Source organism: Fringilla coelebs (assembly GCF_963513975.1).
Source record: "Fringilla coelebs genome assembly, chromosome: 6".
Taxonomy (NCBI): domain Eukaryota; kingdom Metazoa; phylum Chordata; class Aves; order Passeriformes; family Fringillidae; genus Fringilla; species Fringilla coelebs.
Genome location: NC_140034.1, coordinates 23001308 through 23015960, shown reverse-complemented (window position 1 = coordinate 23015960; position 14653 = coordinate 23001308). Strand labels below are relative to the sequence as shown.

The 14653-nt window shown below is 41.4% G+C and overlaps 1 protein-coding gene across 1 annotated transcript in view; it reads left to right on the top strand.

Annotated features, from left to right (window-relative positions):
• Positions 1–14653, top strand: part of TTLL5 (tubulin tyrosine ligase like 5) — a 122479-nt gene that overhangs the window by 16138 nt on the left and 91688 nt on the right. Inside the window, exons 10-12 of the mRNA XM_084207248.1 lie at positions 6105–6206; positions 6322–6413; positions 8456–8563. Of these exons, the coding sequence (XP_084063374.1) occupies positions 6105–6206; positions 6322–6413; positions 8456–8563 (302 nt within the window). The remainder of the gene's footprint in view (positions 1–6104; positions 6207–6321; positions 6414–8455; positions 8564–14653) is intronic.

Here is a 14653-nt window from a genome sequence, read left to right as displayed (position 1 = left end):
CAGTGGATAGACTATCAAGCCAAACAGCTTTATGTTGCTTCCTTACTTTTTAGATAAAATAATGAGATTCAGATCACCGAGGTGAATAGCTACTGATTCACTGAGGTGTATAACTATATGACCCTGCTGTTGTGCTTAACAGATGGGCTATTAAGCAGTTGTTAAATGTGGTCAGCTCAGTTGTTAATGCTGCTGACAGTTTGAACAATGAGAAACCAGAGAATGTGAGAAAGAGAACATGAGAAGTCACCAAATCAAAGAGTAGCTGAGGTTGAAGGGATCTGGTCCAACTCCCTGCTCAAGTGAGGCCATCTAGGTCTCGTTTCCCAGGACCATGTCTAGATGGCTTTTGAGTATCCCCAAGGAGGGAGACTCCACAACCTCCCTGGGAGGCCTGTGCCAGTGCTTTGTTATCCTCATGGTGTTTTCTTATGCTCTGAAGGTTTGAAATCCTGTTAATGTCAATGCATAAATTGAAAACATGCAAATTTGTTGTGAAAAGATTTAAAAAGTCTTCATTTTCCTCCCTGTTCCTGCAGACATCTGATAACACTGCTCCTGGATCTTGTTCTTTAACATAGAACTGTTGGAGTAATTTTATTCAGCTTTGATTAGAGAAACTGCCATCATAGAGGTGTCACCAAAACTCCTTTCTATGTTTAGTAACTCTCTTACAAGCTTTACCTCCTGTTCATACTCGATTGCTACCTGACATATCAGGTAAATGCTGTGAAACATATTAATGTTGGAGGTAGGGGGATTGTGATGGTTTTTAGACTTCTGTTTTCTGTCCCGTACTGTAAGGAACTATGTTCCCTAAACAAAGTGGCAGCTAATAGACTAACAGGGAGGCTAAAGTCTAATGCATGGGGAGGAGTGAGGGACTGGGAAAGTGACTCCAAGCATAAAACGTGAGGAGCATGCTTGTAAAAGCACTACACTGATTATTTCCAGGACATTCATGCAGGAACTCTCTGTGCAGTCATGGAAAAGTCTATCATAATGTGTGCTTTTTTGTGGAACTCATTTGAGAGAAGAGGGATTAACTATTCTTTCCTTCTTCCCACTCGAGTCTTTTCCCTTCTCCTTTTCTCAGGCCCTGACTAGATCCTCAAATAAGCATTCCAGAGCTGTCAAGTTTCATGCAAAACCATGTAACATCTTCTGTAAATATTTAATGATCCAGTTTACATGTTTCTGAAATGACTTGCAAACTTTACCTTGTGGTTAATTCATTTCCTGAGGTAATGCTGGAGATAAGACAAAGAGCATTGTACAATCCCTTGGGTAATGTCCTGCCTAAAATTGTGACAGTAAGAGGGTATTTACTTAGGTTAAGGCAGTGTAGGGATGTGGGTTAGGGGCCAAAGTTTGGTGTGATGGATTTGGGGACTTTTCAGTGTGAGCTCTGACATGTTTTGTAGACTGCTAGGTGAGCAGGGAAAAAGCTTGCATGGCACTTGTAGAGAAGGTCACCTATTTCAGGTAGAGCTTAAGTGTTGTTATTAGGCTTTTAATGAACTCTTACAAGAAATGGAAGGAAGACTGGAATCTCTGTGTCTGAATACCAAAGGTGAACCTGAAGCATGGCAGGGAGGCAGAGAGCTGGGATGTCTCTAGATGTCATATTATTAGTCTGGAGGTTGAGAGTCGTTCTGGAGTCTTAAGGAATTAGTGAGGATTTTTCCCTTAATTTTCTTTTTGTGCTGCCTGCTGCTGCTATTGCTACCCTTCTGCTTACTTGTGATTGTTCTTTCTTCCTCTCTGATCCAAGACAAAGTACAGCCAGAGGGAAGGGAAATGTGCTGTTGGGGAAGGTGAGCTGTGTAGCAGTGTATAGTTGCTGGTAAGAGAATGGGTTGATGCCTTCATCCAAGCTGCAATACACCTGTGTCACTTGGCTGTTACCAGCTGAGACATGAGCAGATGTATCAGAACAGTATGAGGAATGTATGAGCATCGCTTCTCTGTTCTAAGCTTTGAATTCAGAAATGAAGGGCATCTCCTCTGTCCTGCTGGGGAAAGAGAAGCTGCAGTGAAAGGGAGGGAGGCTGCCAGGGCTGTTCCCAATATGATTGCAGCTACTTCTGCCTGTAGGGAGGCTGTATTACAGGCAGCAGTTTGTGTGGAAACTGAACAATGCACAGTCAACCTCAGTTTAACATTTCCTCTTTCCAGCTGTAGTTTTGGGTTAGAAACTCTCCTGTAATATTTCTGCTTAGAGGCTTTTGGAATCTAATCTCTTGTAGACCATGTTAGAATGTATCCTTAATTTTCTTAACCCTTTCCTCAGACATTAAAATGACAAGATTCATTAGAAGGGGAGGATCTTTGGGAGGATGGGACTGTGGTATGGCCAGGTAAACAAATTAATGAAAGCGAGTATCTTTAGTATCACTTGGAGTTCATTTTCAACAGTGAATGCAAGCAACACATAACATCAGGACATGGGAAGGTGCTTCCTGTATTCTTGCTGCTGTGAACTGTGTTACCTCTGTGTAATACATATCTCAGAAATTAACCAGGTTAATGCTGGCAGAGAGGACCTTTTCTCTTGCATCTTCTTCTGCACCCTCTCCAAGTACATTGGCAGGTGAAATAAGGTTCAGTCATCCAACTTTGAAAGCTGGTGGTTAGAACTTGTGTTACAGAGAAAGCAAATCTGTATTCAGGCCAAAACAGAGTTGATATTCTTCTGGTGGTGGATACAGAGCAGACACTCATTCCTTTCTTGGCTACCTGCATAATATTTCACATTGTTAACAATAAGAACTACTGCTGGTTTAGATGAAGTGGGGACAGAAGATTGCACTGAAGTGGCAGAAAACCTTCCTGTCTGACTAATAGTGGAAAATTTTACCTTTTCCTAGGTTTTTTTTCACTTGACAAGTCCTACAGCAAAATTCTATGTAAGAATTAAAAGCGGTGTGAATCTAATTGTTGAACCACTCAGTCCACACATACTTTATCAGCAATGCCTGTTAAGTATGTTGGGTCTCTGTGTTGCAAGGCCTATGGAGTAGTCCAGAACTTGGACAGGAACAGACCACAGTGTGGGGGAAAATGACAGTTGCTTGAAGCAGAGTAAAAAGAGATGGTATTAGTAAGCACAAGATAGTTTAGATGAGTTTCCCTTGATAAAATACTCTTTTTTTTGGCTGAAGGTGGGCCTCCACGTGTGGACAGTCCAGCCTCTGGTTTAGGAGTACTCTTGGGTTCCTGTCTGATTGCAGGCTCCCACATAGCAGCATCCACGAGTAATGCTTTGGCTCAGAAACAGTCCTGTCCTGGCAGATGGGGATCTGGACTCATGTACTTGTGCCTTCATCACTCTTTGGCTGGATTATAGCAATATGAGACACCTGGGCACGAAGCCTTTAGTGTTTAGAAAAATAGTTCATGCAGAATATTGTAGCATATGCTTGTGGTAAATTCTGTTACTAGGAAAACACAAGGCTTGCCCTTTATTTTCTGTCCCTGCTTAGCATATAGTTTTTGAATTGCTTTTTAGGATCTTGGCCCTTATTTTTTAAGTAACGTATTTTCTATTCTCAGTAGTGCCCCAGAATGAAATTGGGAAAGAAGGTTGCCCTTAAATTAAGTCATCTTCTAAAAGATTGTAAGATTCCTCAGGAGTTTATTCTAATTTCAGGTTAACACCTAGAAAAATTTTACAAGCACTGTTTTTCTATTTTTCACTATTACTGTAAGGCCTTTTCCTATGACCTTGGTTTCTCTAAAATAACACTAAATTTCTGCTGAAGCAAGACAATCTGTAGCCTGCAAGTCTTTTCTTCTTCCTGGAGAGAACAAGTGTGATGGATGAGCAGCATAGTTACTACAGGGGCAGAAACATACAGTGAAGTGGACTCTGAAAAGGTGTAGAACTGTAGAGTACTGAAGGTAATTGTGACTGGTATTTCAGAGGTAGTAACACTCTTCCATCTTGAGTGCAAAACATTAAAGTGTAAGGAGTGTGGGCTATTTGCTTGCACTGTTGTTCTGATCTGTTACTACTCTGGCATCCAGAAGCTATTGATAGAAGCTCTAGAAATAGCTTGGATTTTCCATTTGCAGACTTGCATTTAGCATGAAGCTGGTCAAACCAGCTCTGGGTGAATGTATTAAGCATTGGATTATGTTGTTTAAAGCTTGGTCTTCTTAGATATTAGAGATGAGTAATTTAATGTTTTGGAGGTTTTTGGCGCATTGCTGAAGTTGCCCATGATGTCCTTCAAGGTGATAGCATCCTAGTGAAAGAGCTTAGCTACTACAGTTATGGAACACAGTGAAATATCTTCTGAATAGATAGTCCCCATGGAAATGTGAAATTCTGAGCATGGAGCTCAGACCACCTAATAATTAAGGATGGTCTCTGTAAAAGGAAGTTAATGCAAGCATTTGAAGGTACAGAAATACTTTTGTTTAGAGTATTGTCTGTGTCTGCCAGGGGTTCCTATTCTTTTGAGGATGAAAAATTAAAAGCATAAGCTGAAAATCATGGTGAACCTGATTGCCTTCTGCTTGTTAGTACCAAGGGAGACTTGAAATGGCTCTCTGATTGTGCTCAGTATCTCCTATGATCTCCTATGAAAGTATATTTCAACAAATACTTCTAGTATGCTGCCAGTAAATGATTGTTAAGATGGAGATGATGAAATCATAAATAAGAACCAAATATATGACAGGGATTTTGTCACTGTTTTCAAAACAGAAGTGCCAAATCCAGGAAACTTACAGTTAAACTGAAAAGAAATTCAAATACTTTAAGCTGTGGAAATATGTGGAAAGGGGATCCAAACTTCCAAATGCTTTTGTTGCCAGCTGCTCTGACTTTGTATGTAGTTAAAGCTGTGAAAAACATAGTGCAAAAATATTTTTCCCTCTTTTAGCCTTGCCACTCAAAGTCAGTTATATCACGGGGGGGGCTTGTTTTTCCCCCCCTTCTTCCACGTGTGTATTTAAGGATAAGTTTAAGCATTTTTGTGGATTTGCTGGTATAGTTCTTATGGCAACAGGCATTTCTCGAAATGGCTACCAAGTGGGGGCAGTAATGGCATAATTTTAACTGAGAAATAAGGTCTTTGCTTTTTTGGCAGTTCTTTCTAAAGGAAGCATTGTGGGTTTTTTTGGTGTGGTTTTTTTGTTTGTTTGTTTGGTTTTTTTCTTTTTTTTGTTGTTGTTGTTGTTTTGTTGTTTTTGGTTTTTTTTTTTGTAATGTGTTAGCTGTCTTTGTGTAATTCAGCTTCTGAGCTATGGGAAATAATTGAGGAAGGATGAAGAGAGATGACTATTAATGAAAAAAATTGGAGGTGCATTCTTTTCTGAACATTATTTCATTGCATAACCAGATGATCCAACTTTCTCTCACTCTTCCATTTTTCCAGAATCCTGTCTCTTTTTTCCTGCACTGAGGCTTCCCCCATATCTGCTCCCCTCTTTATGCTGCTAACCTTGCTGTGCTTGGTACATACTTTTCCTCTAGCTGGGACTTCTTTGGATAGCATGTGTTTGACTCTGCCCTTATGCTTTCTTACTCCCCTTATCTCTTTTGAGACATTGGCATCTTAAGCTTTTGTGGTACAGGAGAATTGTCAGAGTGAAGGTGTTTTTTTTCTTGTTGGTTTTTTGTTGTTGCTTGGGGTTTTTTTTGAACTGGAGCATGCTTGCTGTTATGAGCTGTGGTGATTAGCAGTGGCTCATACTGGTCATTCTACCTACCAGGTGCTCTGGTTTCTGCCCTCAATTTTTAAAAATTGATTTTTCTCCAAAGTCTGAGACCTAAAATATGTATTGAGTCAGGATTATATGTAGTGTAAGAAAATGACTGCAGTTGGGCTAGATTACTATTGTAGTTCCTTTCCAGCTGTAACTATTCTATTGCATTATATTCACATTCTATGACATTATTTTTTGCTTGATGTGTCCTTTGAGGATAAACTGTGTTTTGCATTTGATGAAGTCTCATTACATGCATTCTCTCCCTGGATGTTTCTGTTGAGTGGTCTGTATGGTGGTCTGTGATTTGTAGTGACATGCTTGCTGTATTTAGCAAGAGTGCCACTTGCTCAAGAAATACTGTGAATTTTTATTCCTCTTTACAGATTTGCAACAGTGAGGTATGACCAGGCATCCAAGAACATTAAAAACCAGTTCATGCATCTGACCAACTACAGTGTCAACAAGAAGAGTGGAGATTATGTCAGGTACTTGGCTGGAAAATGGAACCCATTCTTCAGAGGTTGGGTCAGTTTACCTGAGTAATGCTGATCCATAGAGGTAGGCCAGTGGTGTCAATCTTCTTCTTTCATTTATTTTTAGCTGTGATGATCCTGAAGTAGAGGATTATGGAAACAAGTGGAGCATGAGTGCAATGCTGAGGTACTTAAAACAAGAGGGGAGAGACACAGCAGGTCAGTAAAAATCTTGTTCTGTTATTTCTTTGTTGGATCTTGATCATCTTAGTAGTGTGAATTCTAAGAAGCCAAGGAAGAGCCCCAGTGAGTCCCATTTAGCACCAGAGCAGGGTGGAGGGAAGCATTATTCCTTACTCATGAGAGCTGTGCATTTATTCCCTATACCCAGAGATAAGGCCTAACCCCTTCCTTTTTGCAACTTGTGTTCTGAGACTTTCTCAGGGTGTGTTTCTTAATATTTTACCTACATTTCCCGTTTCTTAAGGTCATTCCATTCCTTCTAAAAGCTTCCCTCCCTCTACTGCTCCCATGGCCTGTTCAGTCTGATGAGTGACCAACCTCTGGACAACTGTGCCAGTTTGAATGACTCTTGGATGTGGTGTCATCTTTCCATGGCTCAGGTTTTTGCTGGGTGTTTTCATTTAGTCTGTGTTTCATATAAAATAGCTCCCTCTTCCACACCTTTGCCAGGTCTGCTGGGAGATTCTGCAGAGCAGAATCCAGATATATCCTTTAAAGGATAATTTACCTGTGATACTGAGGCATCAGTAAAATTACTGATAGCAGCTATGGCCCATATTGCTAATGTTGTCAAGGAACACTTAAATGTTGGAGAAAGGGGTTTGAATCTGGCTTTCAGATGGCAGTAGACTTTTTTCCCATCATGTGTGTGCATGGCAGTCCAATCCCTTGCACCATATGTGTTCAGCCAGCTGTGAATGTGCAGTTATTAATAGATCTCCACACCTCACCCCAACCTCAAGTATAAAATATACACTCTTAATAATTAACCAAACTACTGAGCCATGCAAGCAGATTTCTTTAACTGTCCATTACAAGATGTGCACCTTTCTCTGATGCATCTGGTTCTGGCCATAGGGAGGCAGAATGCTGGCTGAAAAGTGCTTGCCTTGTCTAGGCTGGCAGGGTTTTTGTGCTCTGGGTTGTTTGTGTGCTGGGATGTTTCCATGCTGTGTTGGTTCCATTTAGTTGTTTTCTGGTACAGAAGTTCACATCTGAATTTGCTTGCATGCTCTTTCTGTAATTGTTCAGGTCCCTGCATGTCATCATCTGAGCATGAGAAATAGTAATTGTAGACCTAAAGTAAACTCTCTAGTCAAGTGGTTTCGAGAAGATACTCTTTGAAGCAGTGATTGCCAGATGTCTGTGTGGATTTGCTTGTGCTCCCTTTGAGGGGTGGGGAAGGCTGTCCTTTCATCTTTATTAACTTCTGAGACTATGACTCTAGTATTTGTTCATTTCTCCTTTCTCTCGCTTCTCTATTGCTTGTCCTTGAAAACAAAACCAGTGCGGTGTTCTTTCTATCGCATGACTCATCCCAAGTCCAGTGTAGAATCCAGGTCTATGTCTAATGCACATATTTTCTTGCCTTTTGCTTCCTCTGTCTGCTTAGACTCCTGTTCCTGAGCTCTTCTCAGGCTCATGCATGAGCTGGAGAGTGCTTTCTTGCCATGGGTTATCTGTAGGTCAGCAGGACTGGGAGCTGTTACCAGTCATAAGATTTTGAAAAGATTTATGAACTTTGGTGTGGGAACAGCTGCTTTAGAGGAAGGTGCAGTGTCACAGAACAGTTATCTCATAAAAGTTCACAAGAAAAATTTTTATATCTTGGTGCTATGGCTTATTCTCTGTAGTTTGAGGGCTTATCTCACTAACCCACTCCTGTTTAACTCTTGTTTAATCCTTCCTATACTCTGAGTGGGCAGTGGTCAGACTCCAGCTGACTTGTGCTGGTGTGTTTGCCATGTTTGTTTACCTGCACTGGACACATACTCACATTTATCATTCTCACATTATCATTTGTGAGTATTTTTGCGCTAAGATATGTATGCATGTCTATTTACTTAGGCTTGCATGGATTTCCAAGCATCATTGCTTTGTCATCCATAGGGTCTCATGTGCTTTGATTCACAAGGGTGTATCTGCATTTGCATATTCTCATGCCTTCCTGGATATTATGTGTTACTTCACAATCTACTTTTTTCCTTTTTCCTCCTCCCCCCCTACCCTCCTTGCAGCACTGATGGCCAGCGTGGAGGACTTGATTATCAAGACTCTAGTTTCTGCTGAGCTGTCCATTGCATCAGCTTGTAAAAGTTTTCTTTCACATCGTGGCAGCTGCTTTGGTAAGACACTGGGGACATATTTGTTGATTGCCTGTTGAGTTCTGTTTGGAACCTCCAGCTTTGTCATGCTAGAGAGAAATGTGCATTCCCTAGTGCAAGAAAGCTGGATACTGTTTTGGTTGATGGTTTTTTTGGTTTTTTTTAGCATAAGCCTCGGTGAGGGCAGGGGGCATCGAATCTCAGTTCACCCTGTGTCAGCACCATTGATCAGTCTCGTGTAAGAAAATGAAAATAGGATGACGAAAGAGGACTTGAAAGGGAGCTTGGGGAAGTGCTGGAAAGTTGGTGATTTACTAGTGCCCTTGCAAAGAATGGCTGTGGGTGATTAAACACGTTTTGAGAGCATTTGCTATTTTCTCTTGAGGCACCTAGCAGCGTGGTTTTGCGTTTTCCTAGTGCGTGTGAGGGTGGGGAGAAGCCGTGTGTGGCAGTGCCTGGAATGCCGGTGGGGACGGTCTGCGCTGGAGCGAGCGCGCCGCGCGGGGGCGGCCGAGGCCGCTCCTGGCAGGAGCTGCGCGCAGCGCTATGCGCTGGCAGCGGCCCTGCCGAGATCCCTGCCAGCACATGCTGGGACCGGCTCCAGAGAGCAGCGGCTGGTACCACAGTGTGCCTTCTCCCACTTTCCAGTGGCTGCTTCCCAACCTTCCCTAAAGAGGCCTCCTCCTGCTTCTAGCCGTCCTTCGCTCATGTGGATGCGTGCACGAAGATGAAGTCTCAGTCGGTGCTTGAACCAAAGGCCAAGCTTGGCTTAGGCTGCCCTGTGTTTAGGTATTAGAATTTACATTTAAACTAGCTCTGACAGGTCAAATCCCTTTATGTGGTCCTTGAGTTGCACTTAGATATTAACAATACTGCAGCTTTCAACGCTCCAGCACAAATGCATCTTTGGATATTTGAGAGTGATTAGACAGTCAGAATCAAGGAGCCATGACTAATAGGTTGTTTAGTTACCTCCCAAAACTAGTTACCTCTCCCACCATAGTTTCTCTTCACTGACTCTGATGCCTTTGCTCTAAGTTGAAGGACCTGGTCATACATGGGGATTTATGAGCTAGATAATAGTCTCAGTGAAATGGCACTTTATTGGCTAGTCGAAAAAAAGTCATGTCAAGGCTACTTTAGCTGCCTCTTTTTTTGGCTTCTCTCTTTTCCTTCCTCAGTTGTGTCTCTAGAGCTGTGTATATGGAAACTAATGTTCCTAATGTACTTTCTGCTGGGCCTGGCTCCGAGGTTATCCCACTTCCTGCTGCCTCCCCAGGGCTGCAGTAACCACCCTCTCAGATGCTCCCCCACAAATAAACTGTTTTGTTCCATTTATTTCAGTGTAAACATAAATTAAGAGCTTCCCAGGAAAGAGAGCTTAAGTAGGAGCCGTACTGCTTCCCTAGGGAGACTTAGGCATTTCCAGAGCTCAGTACTTTCTGCCACCTTCCCCCACAATTAAGTGGTGGTCCTTGTCTCAGGGATTTGAACTTCAATCATACTGCATGGTTCATTTGTCATCTGTGTGTCTTGTTTGGGCACTTTTTGGTTGTATGACTTTTAACCTTGTAAATATTCAGTTTTTCTGGCTGGAAGTGTTCATAATGGTTCAGTTCATAGTTGTTAGCATGATGGAGAAAACTGCAAATGAAGACTTCAAGGCAGCATGTTGAGTCTCAGACAAGAGCCTTTTTTTAATATTTTTTCATTCTGATCTGTGAACAATGAAAACTCAGTGTGTGTCCTGAGGAGGCCTGATCATGTGAAAAGTATCTCGGACTTCAGAAACCTTTATCTGAAATTTAGATGCAGAGATGGGTCTTGTTTGGAAAACTTCTAAAAAATATAACTAAGTTATATTCTACCCTAGTGCTTGTAATGCTGTTATAGGGAATAGAAGTCCTATACAATTGCGATTTTCTTCCTAAATAATTAAATCACAATTACTTATTTGTCCAGATGAGGTTGCTCACTTTATTTCTCTAATTGTTTAGTACTGCAGGGGTCCTTCATTTCTTTCATGAGTAAGTCTTTTTATATGTAATTTACTTGTTTCCTGGATTTAAAGGAAGAGAGTTCATTCATGGCTTCTTCATTTTCTGGGACTGGTGAAACAGGCTGATTCCTACTACCAATGCATGCCTGGAAAGAGGGAGTGCTAGGTCAGGAGGGTCCTTTTTCTAATGTCAAAACAGAGCGCTGGTGACAGTTTGTGTAAAGAGTGAGTTCCATTTTGGCTATGTAATGTGGGCTATTTACTGCATTCTAGTAATAATCAGTTTTCAAAGGATTTGGGATGCTCTGTTTTGTTCCTCTGAAGTGCATCACAGAAGCACTGCAAGTACTACATGATTTTGTTGCCTTGTTCATGCACTGTTATTAACAAAGTGATCCCAGTCATCTATTTTGTTCTTTGTAATTAGCTAATAATTCCTTATGTAAAATTAAGCTCCTAGTAAAAATTGTTTCAGCCAGTAAGTATATCCAGAGGAGGGCATGCTGCAACTCTCCAGATCACTGCACTGTCTTGTAGCTGGTCACCAGCTGAGTCGATGGTTACCTCTGGAGCCTTCTTTGAGAGAAAGATAGATAGATTTTACACTTATTTAAGGGATGTGACATCTCACTGTGGGAACAGGAGGCACAATAGGGCTGCACATGCCCAAGCTGATTACAGACTGCATTTTTCTCCCTCCTGAAGCACTTCTGGGTAGGCTAGAAAAGGCAGTAAAGCCTGCTTTCAGGCAGAATGAAAAACCTCCCTGTGGGATTGGTTTAGTAGGGTGGGAAAGGAAGGCGGCTGGGTGCAGCACATATTTTTGCCAGCAGCCAGATACCACCATTTTCTGCACTCACTGAAGTGTGAGGCTAAAGAAGCAACAAATTGAAGTCCTCTTGGTTCACTTACATTCTGGTAAACCCAGCTGGGACACTGTAGAGCTTGTCTGCAATCAAGAAGGCAGGCCAGAATAGGGTAATGGGTATATTGATCCCAGCAAAGCAATGAGTTTATTTAGCTGCTTCTGTGTCTTAAGGCTGAATTGGTCAGGCTTTTGCTTCTAATCACATCTATATTGAGATTAAAGCAAACAATAAACTATTGTATGACTTGAGTGGTGCTGATCTGGAGCTAAATGCTTTAAAAAGTCTTCATTTTTGCCAAATCACCAGTTTCTCAATTGCTTATGTTGCTGTTCTTCATGAACATTTAGCTTTCTTAGTCGTGGCAGTTGACCTATTTAGGGGAAGCCTTTTGTAGTTTTGAACAGTGCTGACCTGCTCCATTATGAGTTTTCCAGGGCACTAAAAACTGGACATTCTTAAGGAATTTCTGTACACACTTACTTGATGTGAGGTGGGTCTATGCTTAGTGACATAAGTCAACCATACGTATACCATACATATTTTTTGGGTTTTTTTCTAGTTTCTTACATGACATGTCACAGAAAAGCTGAACAGGGATTTCCTACCATTACCTTTTTTTTTTTTTACCGAGTTTAATCCATTCTATTTTTATAGCCTTAGCATCAGTCTTTGCTTTGAAGCCAGTATGTAAAGATGACATTGGAATCTGAAAAAGGTTGTAGACTCCTCTGGCTACAAGCAGATTCAGGAGGTCTGTACCCTTCATGACAGGTGTTTTGATGATCTGATGGGCGAGGTAGATTTTGTAATGTAACTATATCTTCAAATTTCACTCAACTGTCAGCTGAGGGTAAAATGAATTCAAGGGACAGATCTTCTAGTCATAACTTCTATAGGAATGGGGGGGGTCTATCCCTGCACTGTTTTTCTTACTTGTCACTTCATGGCTCTAAATGGTACCCATCTGATATTGATGATTTAGTATCCAGAACTTGGTTGAAAGATTGAAAATCCCTGTTGCTACAAGAACTTTGTTTCTTTAGGAAGTTGTTCTCAGCTTGGTAGCACCAGTTTTCTTCCTCAGAAGGCTGGAGCAGACCTAAAAAAGTTTAATGGCTATTTTTAGGAGACTTAGGAAGTGGCCAGCACTGTCAATTTATGATCAATGGACTTGTGTTACCAAAGTCAGAATCAACCCTGTCTTGTCATTCTGTCTTCTACTGCCACTGGTTTCTGTGGTAGCCTTAGGGTCTTCACCAGATGACATCAAGTGAGGAACACCCGTTTCTTCTTGCCTCATGGCCTTCTTGGAGTGTAAGAGCTTGAAATCAGAAGAACTTGGGCTAATGAGGTTGGGAAACATGCTGTCTTTATTCTTCACTTCCTGTATCTGTCTGTAGATTTGGGCGCTTGAGTTTGTTGAGGATCAAGTAGCTGCATATCTACTTTTACGTTCCTTGTAAGAAGTTAAGTGGTGTCCTGAAGTGGTTACTGGGATATTAACCTCTTCACTCACTCTGGTAGCACACACTGGGTTGAACAAATTTATACCTTGTGGGTGATAATTATTTACTCAGTAAGATTAGGATTGCAAAGGCAGTCGAATCTGCACCAAGACTCCTGTTCTTTGATGTTAGCCTTGAAACTACTTGTCCCCTCTTGTAGGGTCCTTTTCAGTAATAACATAGAGATAAAACCTTTCTCTGTTAAAATAAAGTTCTCTTTAAAAAGGAATTGAACCTTAATGTAAGAACAGAAAGAATAGGAAGGAAAAATGTAAGACTTGAATTTCACTGGCAAATTTTCCTTGCGTTAGAAATGTCTGTAACTATGTTCCTACATAAAATGAGGAGATGGGTTTTTATTGCAATATCAAAAAAGAGTTACGTGCTTCACCATTTTTTCCCACTGTTTGTGTCCCTTCATAACTTCAGGTTGTCTCTATTTAATTGTAGAATATGTACTTTGCAGTAAAGCTTTTTTTTTGTTGTTCTCTAGGGAACAAGCTGCAAAGAAAGACTAGAATTACAGTGAGCCTTTAGGAACTGAGCTTATTCATGCTATGCAAAATCATGAAAAATTTCTTTATGCTACTGTGCTATCGCTTGGAACTTTGTTTCTGTACTTACAGAGAATAACAAATTCTTTGGGGATATTTTGTAAAAAACAATGCTGTTGCAGTCTTGGAGGGGATTGTAAGATAAACTTGGAATACATGGGAGTTTACCAGAACCAAAAAGCCTGAGACATCTCTCTAGCCTTTGTCTTAGTCTTAGATAATGTCATTGGCAAAAAAATTTCTGGCAGAACTGTTGCTGTTAGACTGCACACCGAAGCTGGGCCTTCTTTTGGGAGTGGGAAGCTCAGTCAGCAGTGACTTCTCTTTGGGGATTAGAAGAGGAAGAGGCAGGCTGTTCCTGCTGAGTCTTGGAAACAGTTGGTACCTCCTGATATAATTCCAGTCTTTGGCAAACTGTAGAGGTGAAACATGCTGTTGTGGATTCTAGTAGCAGGAGAAGGCACTATGGAAGCTTGTATCTTAGTTTCTTCTGTTCTTCCCTTAGTAACAGTAGTGGCCCTAGGTAGCTTGTTATGAACCTATCATTGCTGTGGTGTGAGGCATGTTTTGCTCTTTTGGTCATTGTTCTCTTTACTCTCTCTGCAGAGGGAAATGGCAGTCTTGCTGAAGTTGGTAGTTGCAGAGGATATACTCCTATGCTCGTGTGACTCCACATCTTTGTCCTGCCTGTGTATTTATTTTTTCAAGCAGTAGTGGAGTTGCATGGTGGAAAGGGTACTGTGACTACTGTGTTTTATCTAGGAAGTACATTTTCCAAATGTGGAAGAGGGCCAACAAGATGTTTCTGGGCGAACTCCTGACTGCTGAGCAGATCTTTGTGCTAAGCCCTGCATGGAATCTGTGAGGCTTGGTCCAATTACCAGAACGTGGATATTATGTAGCTCCTGATGCCCTGAGGCAGCAGAGACATTTGTCTAGGGCTTGTAGATATGTCTCAGAATACTTGAAACTTTGGGCATTGTGGAGCAACAGTGGAGACTTCCTAGGAGACCCTAAGTCATTGCAAGTGGCTTTAGAATCTGTGTTTAACAATGGAATTGAGTCAACGGGGGGATACCCTGAAGAACTTACTGTCCTAATAAATGAGGCAGACGCAAGGGAAAGGAATGTGAAGCTCCAGCAGCATGGTTAGAGCTAGTTGAGGTCGAAAGGTTTCCCATGTG